This window comes from Haliotis rufescens, unplaced genomic scaffold (assembly GCF_023055435.1).
Source record: "Haliotis rufescens isolate VD_foot unplaced genomic scaffold, xgHalRufe1.0.p SCAF_7, whole genome shotgun sequence".
In the NCBI taxonomy this organism is placed as follows: Eukaryota; Metazoa; Mollusca; class Gastropoda; order Lepetellida; family Haliotidae; genus Haliotis; species Haliotis rufescens.
The window spans coordinates 47,340,221-47,356,423 of NW_025964361.1; the positions used below are offsets into that span (position 1 = coordinate 47,340,221).

The window sequence follows — 16,203 nt, forward strand, 5'->3', positions numbered from 1 at the left end:
GACAATTTGTTACCCGTGACAATTATTTGAGACGGCTATCATGGGGATTTTATGGCGCTTTTGTCGTTCTAGATGCTTAAGTTCGCTGACGTGATTATCTCAAATAAATATCAGTTTTTTTGAACGTTTGGATGAACACATAATTTATCATCCAAAACTGGCTCCCACAGGAGCTATGGCTAGGGTGAGATGAAGCGATATCTACATTGTAGATACATTGTAGATATCGCTGCAATGAAATAACATCACAATGCTTTGCAGAACATTCAGACATCATTGGTTACCATGACGTCAGAATCAAATGACATCACTAATGGCTCCGCTACTAAAGCTGTTAGCAGTACTTTTTACACTTAAAACACTGCTTATTACTGTCTACAAACTGAAAACGTTGGAAGAATAATGTTGGATGATAAATAGAATCTCACCCTTGTGTCTTTTGATATCAAATATGTCAACACTCGTCGATAAAAGTTAAAAACTCCTCGGCAAGCCTCGGAGTTTTAAACTTTCTCCACATAGCATTCGAATCTTATTGTGATGCTCGAAATGACGTCACATTAGAAATGACGTCATAGCTGACATCATTCGACAATTGTGGTTTTCTTAGACGGCGATCATGATCAGTGCATTTCTCTAAAGGAAAGCTGAAAAGGATGAAGAAAATAATGGGTAATAATGAAATTATTATACGAGATATAATTATCTCTTTTATTTCCCATAGGTTCTTTGTTTTGTTTGTTTATTGTTTAACGCCGCACCCAGCAATATTCCAGCTATATGATGGTGGTCTGTAAATAATCTAGTCTGGATAAGACATAGAGAATTTCACCCGAGTGTCTTTTGATATTAAATATATCAACACGAGTTGATAAAAGTGGAAAAATTCCGAGGCTTGCCGAGGATTTTTGCCACTTTTATCAACGAGTGTTGAAATATTTGATCTCAAAAGACACGAGGGTGAGATTTTATTTATCATCCAACATCATTCTTCCAACCTTTTCAATTTGTAGAGAGTAATTAGCAGTGTAAAAAGTACTGCTAACAGCTTCAGTAGCAGAGCCTTAGTGATGTCATTTGATTGTGACGTCATGGTAACCAGTGACGTCACAATGGTCTGCAAAGCATTGTGATGTAATTTCATTGCAGCGATATCTACAATGTAGATATCGCCTGATCTAATCCAAGCGACATCTCCTGTAGGAGCCAGGTTTGGATGATAAAATCCAGTAATTGACATCATGAGCATCGATCTACGATACGATGACATACATCAACCAAGTCAGCGAGCCTGACCACCAGGAGCCGTTAGTCGCCTCTTACGAGAAGTATAGTCGTCTCTTAAGTCATAGGTTCCTGAAGACCAATTCTAACCCTGATTTTCACGGGTCCATAGGGTTAGAAATAACCGCGTGGATAGTGAGTGAGTGAGTATGGTTTTACGCCGCTTTTAGCAATATTCAATAAATATCATGGCGGGGGACACCAGAAATGGGCTTCACACATTGTACCCATGTCGGGAATCGAACCCGGGTTTTCGGCGTGAAGAGCGAACGCTTTAACCACTAGGCTAGCCCGACCAACCCCCGAGTGGATAAAAATTGAATATGAACTAATCCAAATACCACTTCACATGCTCCAGTTTATTGTTTACGTCATCCCGGCGGCATGCATTGTTGGCGATCTTCGAATCTTATTGTGACGTAAGATCGGAATGACGTCACGCTATATACGACGTCATAGCTAGGGATTGTTGACGTCATTCGGCAATAGAGATTTTCTGAGACAGCAGTCGTGATCAGTCCATTCTTTCTAAAGGGAAGCTCAAAATGATGAAGAAATAAGGAGTAACAAAGACATTATCACACTCGCATACACGTGTGTCAGACTGATTTTACGAAACTTTCGCTCTCGCTCGGGAAACACAAGAACTCTGACACTCGTTTCGTAAAATCAGCGTGACAGCTTTCCCGTGACACCGTCTTTCAAACAAGGTGAACATGTATTACTATCACTTGTTAATAGAATGATGGAGCTAGATGCTATCTGGGCCAATACTGAGGACAGATTTAAAAGCGAAACAGACACGGAAAGTACGTAAAACCGACAGCGACATGAAGCAAAACAAGGTGAAAATGTATTGCACTCACTTGCAAATAGATACATGTTACAATTGTAATGTTACAAGAATGACAAGCAGCACCCGATGCAATAATTAATTTCGACCCAGTGGTGGCGCAGGTCATAATTTGACTAAATACATTTATAATATAGTGTTCGTGAAGGTAAAAGGTTTTGAAACTAACGTGTGTAATATATTGTCAATTCCACGATTGTCTTTTATATGCCTTTGTCCGAGCTTGTGAAGCACGGTGCAAAATCAACAGCATTAAGATCCGGGTTAGAATAGGTCTTCAGGCACCCATGCTTGCCGTAAAAGGCGACTATGCTTGGCCTAAGAGGCGACTAAGGGGTTTGGTAGGTCAGGCTCGCTGACTTGGTTGATGCATGTCATCGATCCCAATTGCGTGGATCCCAATTGCGATGCTCATGATGTCAATCACTGGATTACCTGGTCCAGACTCGATTATTTATGGACCGCCGTCATATAGCTGGAGTGAGTGAGTGAGCTGGTTTTACGTCGCTTAAAGCAATATTCCAGCAATATCACGGCGGGGGGCACCAGAAATGGGCTTCACACATTGTACCCATGTCGGGAATCGAACCCGGGTCTTCGGCGTGACGAGCGAACCCTTTAACCACTAGGCTACCCGACCGCCCCTTCAAATAGCTGGAAGATAGCTGAGTGCGGCGTTAAACAACAACCAATTAACTATTATTTGGCAGTTTTCTTATCATACCCCATATCAAATCGGATGTCGGGGCAATGTTGGTTATGATATGAAAACTGCCAGATAATAAACATTAAAACCATATCAGTAGTAGATTGCTGCTAATGAAATATGCTGAATTCATTGTATATCAGTAACATATCGTTGACACAGGTTCGGTTTAAAAAACAGAAAACGTATTCTGTAGTTCCATATAACAATGTATTAACAAATTAATTTAATGGGGGTATAAACGTAAACGGTGTGCACATTGTGTAAACCCGCGCGTCTATCATGAGATGAAAGAAAACCATCGTGAACATATACATTTCACCACATGATAAACTGAGAATTAAATTCACGCGGATCTACATAGTATGCACCCCGGTTTTTACCAAAAGATATTGAATAAATAATTCAACACTGAACAAACCTCGGCGTTTAAACCTTTATCGACTCGTGTTGATAAATTTGATAAGACAAAAGACACGAAGGTGAGATTTTCTATGTACAGTAAAGTACGGTTATAACGAACTCAAAGGGACTACTAATTTTAGTTCGTTATAACCGTAGTTCGTTATAAGCAAATATACAGCATAACTAAAGCAAATAGTCGGGACCAACAGGTAAGTTCGTTATATCCGTCAGTTCGTTATAAGCGTGTTCGTTTTAATCGTAGTTTACTGTAATACCAATTAATGGAGTTTGTTCATTTTAAAAATTGGTGGAGATGCATTATTGTACCTGAATATGGGCGTTTGGAAACTTTGGAAGCTCCAGGTGGCTCCTACCATCATATTGGTGCGCCCTTACAATAAAAACGAATGTTGTAGATATAACTACTTTATATCAATGTTTGTGAGAGGAAATACGATACAATACCACGGATGAATTCTCCATTGTTAATACATGTATGTGAAACTGCGCTTTGACCTGTGATGTTTTCAGAATGCAAATAATGAATAACGGAGCTGTGTTTCATTGTGGATTGTAGCGCAACCATAAAACGTATTTCACAGGAAGCAAATTGCACAAACACCGGACATTAAGTTTAAGAGAGTCTGACAACCGTCCACATTTACGCAAGTAATTACAACAGATGCACAATTATAACTGCAAGTGCAAAGCTACCCGGGACTCATCTAACTTTGGAGCACCAACTTGCAAAAGGAAAGGTAATGGTATGCTTTTCTTATGAAAATGCCGTTGATTTGCTGTGCACTTGTATGCGCATCAGGTGTCATGAATCATAGCTTTGGTTAGATATTACTGGATCCCTCATGCCTCTTACGCAAATCTACACGTACATAGAGGTCATCAGGCTTGTGTGTTTGGGGATGGTAAATATCCTGCATTAGGAATAAACATTGTATTTAGCTCGCTAAATACAATGTTTATTCCTAATGCAGGATATTTACCATCGCTAAATACAATGTTTATTCCTAATGCAGGATATTTACCATCGCTAAATACAATGTTTATTCCTAATGCAGGATATTTACCATCCCCAAACACACAAGCGTGATAACCTCTCTATCACATAATGTCATTCTTTAATTCTGTATCTCGTGAAGATTCCGCGGTAGAATAGGTCTTCAGCAACTCATGCTTGCCGTAAAAGGCGACTATGCTTGTCGTAAAAGGCGACTAACAGGATCGGGTGGGCAGGCTCGCTGACTTGGTTGATGCATGTCATCGATTCCAATTGCGTGGATCGATGTTCATGATGTAAATCACTGGATTGTCTGGTCGAGACTCGATTATTTACAGACCGCTGTCATATAGCTGGAATATTGCTGAGTGCGGCCTTTAACAACAAACCAAACCAAACCAAACTTTAATTCTGTGCTTGAAAATCGCTTTCCCTCTCTCACTAACATTATGGAAACATTGCGAGTTTTCGTGGAATGCACGCATTAATATTTATTATGTCACAGGGTAAGTGATGTCTAAGTCGGACAGTGACAGTAGCCACTATAGTTCCAACTGAAATCTGTTTCTTATACAGTGGCGAAGCAACATATACGCAAAACAACAATTGTTTTTACGTGCCTTTCGCGGCAATCCATCAGTCTGTCCGCTAGAGTAGCTGCCCTTTGTCAAAGGGAAGCTACTCTAACCCTAGTCTATGGGACGTCACGGCCACGTTCAGACGTTGTTGACAGTCAGGCTGTCCTGTCATAACGTTAAGTGCAGCCAGATGTACACACAGCGACAAAACGAAACAAGGTAACAATTCAAACATATTTCGGCCAAATCCAACTATTTTAATTTGTGGAAAAGGTTTCAAGCCGCAGTAGTCTACAAGCACAGATATGGCTACTGATCCCGCTTGTCTTGGCCTGGTGCCCTTGCAAAATTGTTTCGAAATTTATATCTCCAAAGTTGCCAAAACTTAAAAAATGCCTTAGCAATGTCACAGTTAGACACTGATTTTCAGTATATTATTTTTGGTAATGATAGCAATTATCCCTTTAGTTTATCCAGATTCCCGATGGTTAATTCTGACTCAATCGCCGAATGACAAGGGCGACGCCATGTTTGTTTATAAGGGGTACCGGTGACAATGTGTAATTGAAGCGGAGGAGGGGGATAGGAGTTGGGAAGGATGGTTGGGGAGTGAGGAGGAAGCACCTTAAGAATAGGGTGATTTTCTGCATCCCATTCCTGCCCTCCACTACTACCCTCTTAAAACTAAGCTATGTTAAATCAAACTCAAACTCACACCCTCAAAACTGCCCCCCATTACTGCCCTCCATTTTTTAAAATTCAGTGTTGATATTTGAATAATTGACCTGTGTTCCAGAACCAGGTGATCTACAGACAACATGGGATCAGGTCCAAGTCAAGAGCGTGAGGTTCTCCCACCTGGACCACCCTACCCTGGTCCAGCTGTGGAATACAGCTTTATTGAAACAGAGGTAAGTCATACACACCTGGGCACAGCTGCAGAATACAGCTTCATTGAAACACAGGTAAGTCATACACACCTGGACAGCTGCAGAATACAGCTTTATTGAAACAGAGGTAAGTCATACCCATCTGGGCACAGCTGCAGAATACTGCTTCATTGAAACAGAGGTAAGTCATACCCACCTGGGCACAGCTGCAGAATACTGCTTCATTGAAACAGAGGTAAGTCATACCCACCTGGGCACAGCTGCAGAATACAGCTTAATTGATATACAAGTAAGTCATACACACCTGGGCACAGCTACAGAATACAGCTTCATTGAAACAGAGGTAAGTCATACCCATCTGGGCACAGCTACAGAATACAGCTTCATTGAAACACAGGTAAGTCATACACACCTGGGCACAGCTGCAGAATACAGCTTTATTGATATACAGGTTAGTCCTAGACTCCTTGGCACAGCTGCAGAATACAGCTTCATTGATACACAGGTAAGTCACACACGCCTGGGCACAGCTTCATCATGCCTATCAATGAAAACTGAGAGACTGCAACAGAAATCTGTCGTATGCCTACAATACACAAGGAATCGGCAACACAACACAATGGCAATTATTAATCTGAGAGCATGCTGCTGAAAATATGGTAAAGGCAGCACTAAAACATGCAGACTGCAGCCTTCCAAACTAGGCATGCGCAGAACAAGAGGGAAGTGGACCGCCGTGTCATGAGGATCAACAAACAGCGAGTAAATGTACATCTTTCAGCGGTATTACAACAATACACATCTAGAATATTCTATATTGGTGCTGTCAGATGCACATTTACTCGCTGCTTGTTGATCCTCACCCTTGAAGATACGGGGTAGAATAGATCTTCAGCAACCCATGCTTTCCGTAAAGGGACAATTCTGCTTGTTGTAAGAGGCGACTAACGGGATCGGGTGGTCCGAATCGCTGACTTGGTTGATGCATGTCATCATATCCCAATTGTGTGGATCAATGCTCATGATGTCAATCACTGGATTGTCTGGTCCAGACTGGATTATTTACAGACCGCCGTCATACAGCTGGAATATTGCTGAGTGTGGTGTTTAACAACAAACAAACAAACAAACTTGATGTTTGTGAAATGTTGTCCTACTCTACAGCCACTCGTACAGTTTGCTTCAAGAAAGTAAGTGTCAGTAAAGGAAGATCGAAAACTTCATGTCAAAGTCATAGCAAGGGATAGCTTCATGTTGACAGGCAATGTTCCGTATTTAGTTAATTACTCTAAATGTTTTACATAAAACCTCTGGAATTACTTAACCAGGCCTTTGATGATGAAACCTGGATTGAAAAACTGTCTTTCCTTGAAATTTGAACACAATGTACATGCTCTAAAGTACCAAAGCAACCGAGAAATGCTGTCATAAGCAGGACATGAATGGGAAAGTCTCACTTTGAAAATTGAAACAGTGCCTCTTGTCATTCAGGGGCAGTCGGGTAGCCTAGTGGTTAAAGCGTTTGCTCGTCACGCCGAAGACCCGGGTTCGATTCCCGACATGGGTACAATGTGTGAAGCCCATTTCTGGTGTCCCCCGCCATGATATTGCTGGAATATTGCTAAAAGCGGCGTAAAACCAAACTCACTCACTTACTCACTCTTGTCATTCAGCTTGGTACAGAATCTGGCATCATTTTGAATCTCTATCGACAGATCCAGGTCCAACTGGCATGTGCAAGTTGGTTGGCTGGTTTGTTTTACGCTGCACTCAGCAATATTCCAGTCTGTAAATAATCGAGTCTGGACCAGACAATCCAGTGATTGATATCATGAGCATCCATCCATGCAAATGGGTTCAATGACATGCCTCATCCAAGTCAACGAGCCTGACTACCCGATCCTGTTAGTTGCTTCTTCTTACGACAAGCATAGTTGCCTTTTACGGCCAGAATGGGTTGCTGAAGACCTATTCTACCCCAGATCTTCACGGGTCGGCATGTGCAAGGAAAGTACAGGTAATTGTATAGAAACACCACATAATTATAGCCTCATATAATATTATTTCAGGTAACCATGACAGGCAAGATGGCCTTCGCAGCGTCCAACCGGATGATCACCACCAACATTGACTCCTACTATCCTATCCTGGGACAAAAGTATGCTGAAGGATTCCGTCTCCTCAGTTTTTATCGCATTCCGTATGCTGCACAACAGCATATATTCAGCACTTCGATGGTCGTTCCATTTCAGGTACATGATAAAAAAAATAGTATACAGTCAATGTGGGGGCACTTGGTCCTGTGCATTCTTTGGGTACAGAGCTCCAGATAACTTTTTGTGCAATTGAGTTTTGACTCTAGGGTTTCGATTTTAATTGGGTTATTACATTTTTCATTGGGTAACCAATAACCAGTTGGGTAACCAGTTTCAACCCTTACCGAACTAGGCTGGAATTACTGGGCTCGATCGTAGCGCCACCAGTGGCTATTACCAGTTATGTCCCTTCTAATCCTCTCCTATGGACCAATCAGATTCCACCTCTCGTATCACTTCTGTTTGCTTCACACAAAATGGTGGCCAGTCAGGACTCATTAGTCCAGCCAAAATGTAACTCCATAATACCAGCCAAGTTCGGCAAGGGTGGAAACTGGACTTTTATAATCAGTTAACTCTCTTGCCTCGGGAAGATGTTCTAAGCCAGGCTAAACCTTCCTAACAGACCCATTATTACAAGTACATTGTAAACAGGATAATATTCTCGGAAGCTCCATAAAGTGGTCAATGTCTTGTACATCATTTCATATGTCACCCAAGCTTGTCAGACACTATTACACATGGAGTTTAGAGAACATTTTGCTTCGTTTTTTCATACCAGGAATCAGTACCAATATATTTTTGGCTAAACAATTGACAATTATTGGATTAGTTGATGACAGTGGCTGTTTAAGTTTGGAAAATGTTGTGTGATACTTTGGAAGTACATCTATTCTTAGTTTTTCATATAATGGGCAATGTGGAAGATTAAGTTTTCTTCCTTCAATTAATGTCATGTGATTTGAACAATGGAATGTACACAGGGCAGGTTCCTTGACAATGGACAAGTGATCCTCATGTCTAACATCTTGCTTATTACTTCTAAATGCATCTTATTTTGAAATTCTATTGATATTTTGTCCCAGAACTAAATGTAGGTCTTGTATTCAACCTCTTCCACATGCAGGTGGGCAAACCAGTTAGTATTTACAATGTCACATTTCTTTGCACATGTCATTCACTACAAGGTCAGACAATGGACGGGAGATATATAGATATGTCATTTTATTTTGATTGTCAGGAGATTTCTGTTTTAACTCACAAGCACAATTTGTCAAAATAATGTGAAATTGGTCGCAGATTGAATACCAATGATGACACCCTTATGTGTTCAAAAGGTCTGAATCTGATGTTCAAGATGGCCGTCACAGCAGCCATATTGAATAACCTATTTATAACTTTCTGTTCAGGGTGTAATGACATTTGATACATGTTAGTGGTGGGATTCAACACATATATATTACGTTTCTTTGCAAAATATTTAGATTTGGATATTACTTTAACCATATGCTCTAAAGTTCTCTCAAAATACATATTTGCCTCTGTAAACTTCTCTGAGATTGCCACCCGTGAAGATTCCGGGTTAGAATAGGTTTTCAGCAAACCGTGCATGCCTTAATGCAGCTATGCTTGTCATAATAGTAGGTGACTAACGGAATTGGGTGGTCAGGCTCGGTGACTTGGTTGATGCATATCATCATATCTCAATTGCGTAGATCGATACTCATGATGTCAATCACTGGATTGTCTGGTCCAGACTCATTTATTTACCATGTTTACAAACCGTCTGGAATATTGCTGAGTGCGGCGTTGAACAACAAACAAACAAACAAACAAACAACATTTTGGCTCTGTCAACATGTTCTTCTCTGAATTGTCAGTCTGAGGAAGCCGTGGCGTGTACTGGTATGTTCCTTATTTGATGACATCAAATTTTGTTCAAATCAATAGCAGGTACTGTTTGTATTTTTTCAGAAACTATTTTAACATCAGTCTATATAAGTTGCTTTTTTGTGAAACTATGTTAACTACATGTCCAGGTGAACTACATTGCAGTGGCACTATTTTACAATTTTCAGGGCTTCTTCTGTCGTTACCCGACCTTGCCAAGGTTTGAGGGGTGGAATCTCCATATCGTCAAAGCAGTCATGGTTATGCAAGTTGTGCGTCATGGCTTGATTGGGGCCACTGTTGACACTGACACGTCCCAGATCAATCAAGCCATTGCAGAAAACACCAGGACAGGCGGGCGGCTCATCTGTGTAGAAACGACTGGACAAATAAGGCGCCAGGGGTTTGCAGCAGAAATGCGGGGCGGGGGTCCCGGTAAGTGTTTGTTGTTTTATGTCAAAGTCCTTGGCCTGAATTCGAGCTCCGGCTCTGGCACGACCGCAATGCTTATGACAGATGTTAGAGACTTCAACATGATATTGCTTCTATGTACCCCTAGGGTATTTTTGGAACATATTTTTGTTTGTTCGTTTTTTTGTTTGTTGTTTTACGCCACACTCAGCAAAATTCCAGCCATATGACGACAGTCTGTAAATAATTGAGTATGGACCAGACAATCCAGTGATTGACATCATGAGCATCAATCTACGCAATTGGGACACGATGACATGCATTAACCAAGTCAGCGAGCATGACCACCCGATCCTATTAGTCGCCTCTTACGACAAGGATAGTTGCCTTTTACGGCAAGCATGGGTTGCTGAAGACCTATTCTACCCCGGATCTTCAGGGGTTGATACATGGTTTCATTCAGAAAATATTAGCAGTGTTTAATGGAGATTTCACATTTGTAACTCCCCCTATGTTTGAAACATGTAAATTTGCTTATCTCTTTCTTCTTCCCGAAACTAGGGGCGGTCAGGTAGCCTAGTGGTTAAAGCGTTCGCTCGTCACGCCAAAGACCTGGGTTCGATTCCCGACATGGGTACAATGTGTGAAGCCCATTTCTGGTGTCCTCCCTCCGTGATATTGCTGGAATATTGCTAAAAGCAGCGTAAAACTATACTCACTCACTCACTCTTCCCAAAAGGTAGTGGAAACTCTTGTGCAGTGTTCCCAATTAAACAGATTGTCTCACCCAAATGCACCACTCTCAGGGAAGTCGTGACCAACCAGTCAGACTCCTCGCCTTCTTATTTTTTCCCCAGCTGATTTCACAGATAGCCAAGAACCTTGATGCCTCTTTTCTGGAGACTACGAGTACCCAGGGTTCAAACTTCAGTGTCAAGGTGCTTCCTTTACGCGGGATGGTCGTCTTCCTCCAGGCGCCGGAGATTGATGAAGACTATTCATTGATTTCAGGTTTGAAGAGCAGAGACTACTGTGTCAATGATAAGCAGTTAGCACAACAAGATGTTCTCTCCTTGGCCTTTCCATGTCCTGCTCCATTAATGAAGCAATGCTGAATGCTTAAAGACTCCTTAGACAGACCAGGGCCCACTTGCACAAAGCGATCTTAGCGCTAAGATGATCATAACTCCCATACTTTAACATTGGCTTACAATAGTCTTAGCGCTAAGATCGCTTTGTGGAACGGGGCCCAGGAAAGGATATTCCTGTCCGTGATGATCGTGCAGAAGAAACATCAAAAGTTTGCTTCCGATCACGTCAGCTCATTCTCTGACGGCGATACTCTTCTCTATTTCCTAGGGCTTGATAGCCAACTCCCATTGGTCTGACCTCTTTTACGTCAGACGTGGGATTTGTCATCCGCGGCATTAACAAGAAGGTGGTCCAAGATTCAAAGGACCAGACGTTAATCAAGTCAGTCCAGACTATGAACTTGATTTATTAACAATCGGTTCAGAAGCGCACTTCAGGAGTCGCTTATCAGGCATCAAGGAGCCAAGGACAAGCCAGCAGTGAGAACAGATCGTTTGACCATGTTTGATCACACCTCCAGGTGATACCTACCACCGACAGTGAGATTCAAGCAAATTAGAATGAGTCAGGGTACAATAAAATATGAATTTTTATGATAAAAGTATTATTTATACTTATCCTGACTCATACACTCAAGCACCAGCTCAGCCGTCCCTGCCCCGCTCTGTCTGGAAGGTGAGGTGAAATGGGGTTTAACGTCGCGTGCACTTATATAGTGACGTGCATGTACGTGTGTGTATGTTTGTGTGGCTGCTTGTACTAGTCCGGACTGATGCCGATTTATAGTGCTAGCCCACTGAGATACCATGCCGCAGTTTAACATGAATACCCCACTCAGACACAGTATACTGACTCCGAGCCGACCAGTCCTTGTTTTAGCCCCTTAATGCCGAGCGCCAGACAGGGTAACAACAAGTACCATCTTTTAACGTCTTTTGGTATGACGCAGTCCGGGATCGAATCCCGGACCTTCCGCTCTCCGGGCGGACGCTCTACCACTAGACCACGGAGGCGGTCTGTCTGGAAGAGAGAATATGGAGTGATGAGTGTGACTGGTTGGTCACATGTTTCTGCTGTTCATGCGCGTGAGAGGGGTGCATTTGGGTGAGATGATATCTGTTCTTTAGGAACAATCCACAAGAGGTTCCACTGTTTTGGGAAAAAGAAGATACGAGCAACTTAGTATGAGTCAGGATAAGTATAAGTGATATTTTTATCATAAAAAAATAATTTTTCTGTTCAAAAGAATAAAATTGTTATTTTTAATGGCCCTCCCTCGATGTAGCTGTGATACATTTTGACCATTCCCTCCTCTTTTGATGTAATTTTTCAGGCATGACCAACTTGTTGTTTGGCACAAAAAATATTTTACCAAATGTCATAATGTTATTTTGATTTTCAGTCATGGGGGTTGACTTGTTCTTCGACATGCCAAGTGCACCAACAAACGAGCTGTATGCATACATGTGCGTCCCATGTCCTGTACAGCTGAAAACTAACCTAAGTTTTGGCGGAACTGGACTTTCTGTAAACTGCAACTGGCTTGGAATAATGACAGAATACTTGTCTAAAGGATGGCGATTGGTGGAAGTGTTCTTTGATGATGGGTTTAAGCACAAGGCCCTCTCAAGGAAAATGGATCTCAACTCCATATGGTTTTTCGAGAAGCCGATGTCTCGTATGAACGACGACACTGCTGTGTACGAGGGAGTGGTGCTGGAGCACTATGTAGAGTTGAGGACTGTGTGTGGTGGAGTGGCCACCAACACCAAGTGGGAACCGGTGATTGAAAGGTTTGGCCGAGAAGGGTGGGAGCTTGCTTGCATTGTTGAAACACTGGAAGGCAATCGAACGGGATGTACCACAGCAGAATTGAAAGTACTTTTGTTTTTACAGCGACCAATTCTGCAAGCCCATGTCAGGGATCAGGCTCAAGGAAGCGCACATGATGATCAATATGGTAAAGCTCCTGACGAATTCAACTCCATATAATGGATGAATTATTTCATTGGGCCAATTCTGGAGCAACAAGGAGACGTGCATGATGATCGATATGGTAGAGCTCCTGACGAATTCAACTCCATATAATGGATGAATTATTTCATTGGGCTGATTCTGGAGCAATGTTAGACATAAAGTAAACTATGTTTATAACAAACTGACAGATGTAGCGAAACTGCTTTTGGGCCGGTCCATATATTATTTTGGGCCGGTGAATATATGAGATATATATGCTTATAACGAACTACAGTTATAACAAACTAAACTTAGCGGTCCCCTTTAACCCGAGTTAACTGTGTTCAGCTTATCAAAGAATGAAGGACTTGTTGGCCCTTAATTAAGAAAATGCACTGGTGAAAGTGAATATAATCTGATGTCCACTGCATTTAGAAGTTGATAGCCATAACATTGATACTGTTTGAGTCATTTTCATAATAATGTTAATGTTTCTTATAGACCCTAGGTGAAAATAACCCTTCGGAGGCTGTCTGTGGGTGTTGATTGTCTTACCCGTTATAGCGTGGGTTCTAGCCGTTTTGTCAAGTAGGGTCTTGACTTGAAGCCAATTCCCTCCTTGTCTGGATTGGGGGAAAATCAGGAACTCATGCTGCCCATTGTGACGCAGGGTCCTGCTGAGGTCTACTATTGTCCATCCTCCATAGTGCAGGGTGTGATATTACCTCTCTGTTGTCATAAATACCCTGGACCCAATAGCTATAGAAGGTTAGTTCTTAAGTAAGTCGCATTTTCTGTTACCACTAACTAAGCACAACATTTCTCTGTCATAAGCTTGTGATAAACAACCAATCAAAAGATTAAGATTTCAGCAATAGGTGTACATTTAAAATTATTATTGTGTATATACAAGCCTTGGATAAATTTAATGTAAAAGAGTTAATATGAAGTTTCAGATGGAAAATATGTTGGACAAAGGGAGGGAAGTCTGAATACTATAAGACATTCCCAGTGGTATTTAGACCGCCTCCGTGGTCTTGTGGTAGAGCGTCCGCCCGGAGAGCGGAAGGTCCCGGGTTCGATCCCGGGCCGCGTCATACAAAAAGACGTTAAAAGATTGTACTTGTTGTTACCCTGTCTGGCGCTCGGCATTAATGGGCTAAAACAAGGACTGGTCGGCTCGGAGTCAGTATACTGTGTCTGAGTGGGGTATTCATGTTAAACTGCGGCATGGTATCTCAGTGAGCTAGCACTATAAATCGGCATCAGTCCGGACTAGTACAAGCAGCCACACACACACATACACGTGCATGCACGTCGCTATATAAGTGCAATAATCTTGGATGCGACGTTAAACCCAATTTCACCTCACCTCACCCAGTGGTATTTGAAAAGGTACTCAACAAAACGAGTTGTGTACTAGTTATTCTGCCATTTGTTTCTTAAATAAGAGAACCGCGATTTGACTTGATGTATGTTTTCAACTTTGTGTCTTTCAAACTGGAAACAAAGCTGGGTAGCATAGCCCTCAGGGTATGTATTGTAACAGAATTAAGATAAAATACCCTGGACTGTCGAGGATGATGATTGTCCTGAGATATCTGCAGGTGTTGGATTGTTGCTTATACAGTGTATATATAAACCTTTCGCGAACTATGACCTACCAATGAAGTGACCAACAGGAAGTCGACGTTAGCCACTTAGAAAGCAGCTTTCTTAAGCTTTGGGTACCAGTTTCAAAGTTGCGACTTCCATTCCAGACTATGCTTTTTAAAGTATTTTGAATCGGTCATACTGTCCGTAAAAGTTGTTTTGTGTTAAACTTTAGAGGTTGCATGATTAGAAAACATATTCCGCTAACAATGTAACATAACAATATGAATATTTATTTTATATTTTTTATTACGTGTTTGAATCCTTATCTATCGTGTAGGCCTAGTTGTCCAATTTTTGATCACGAACGTTGATACTACTAAATTTCGTTTATCCGACATACTCGTTAATCCGACATAATCATATGCAACCATCGATGTCGGATTAACGGGACTTGACTGTATATATAAACATGACGTCTCCACATTTTTTTATTAAAGGGGTTCTATGCTCTACCATCTGGTACATGTGTATCTGATTTAGACCTTTAAATTGATGACTTGTGTTTTGTTTTTGTTTTTGAGTTGTTTAAGGCACACACACAGTCTGTAAATAATCAAGTCTGAACAATGTGTATCATACTACAGATAATTATCAGTATTTGTGCTTTTCCTTCTTGCAGAATGTTTGTGAGATGTAGACCATGAACCATTTTGATAAAATTTAGCATGTGGTAGTGAAAGTATCCTTAATCATATATTCACTGTTTGAATACTCACTTTTTACTTTTATGTGTAATCAATGCTTTTTAGGTCACCTGACATCTTCTCTTCAAAAATGCTGGAACAATAATGCTAAAACTTAAATGCTTGTTCCCAACAGTGATGACACCCCGATTTGTTCAAGAGGTTTGAATCTGATTTTCAATATGGCCATAATGGCAGCCATATTGAAAAACCTCTTTATGGCCATTACTCAGTCATTTTTCTTTAGTGAATTGAAATCGGTACATGTGTAGTTTGTAGTGGATTTCAGCATGATATGTTCCATTAGTGGTGCTATTTGACCTTTGTACTTCAGCCTAATGCTAGCCAAAACTTCTTTTGGCCACTACTCAGCCCTTACTGTTTAGATGAATGAAATTTGGTATGTGTGTAGTTGGTAGTGGATCTCAACATGCTCAAACCGTATGTTCTTTTTTGACAATGTTGTATTTTATACCTTTTCACTTTGACCATGCTCCAGGATAATGTGCCTAAATTCTTTCAGAATTCTTGCACTGTAAACATTATTTCCTCAGAAAGCACAGGACCAATGAAACTGATATTGTACATGCTTGTTCGCACCAATGATGACATCCCAATTCGTTCACCTGGTACTAATCTAATCTACAATCGCAGGCATATTGGACAATTAAATTTATAACCATTACTG

General features: G+C 41.2%; 1 protein-coding gene across 1 annotated transcript; it reads left to right on the forward strand.

Annotated features, from left to right (window-relative positions):
* Positions 1 to 3,862: 3,862 nt before the first annotated feature.
* On the forward strand, positions 3,863 to 14,332 carry LOC124143686. Its single transcript, XM_046512731.2, has 5 exons — positions 3,863 to 4,006; positions 5,638 to 5,752; positions 7,801 to 7,983; positions 9,906 to 10,152; positions 12,623 to 14,332. The coding sequence occupies exons 2-5, from the start codon at positions 5,660 to 5,662 to the stop codon at positions 13,210 to 13,212; spliced, it is 1,113 nt and encodes a 370-aa protein (XP_046368687.2). The 5' UTR covers positions 3,863 to 4,006; positions 5,638 to 5,659; the 3' UTR covers positions 13,213 to 14,332.
* The last annotated feature ends 1,871 nt before the right edge of the window (positions 14,333 to 16,203 follow it).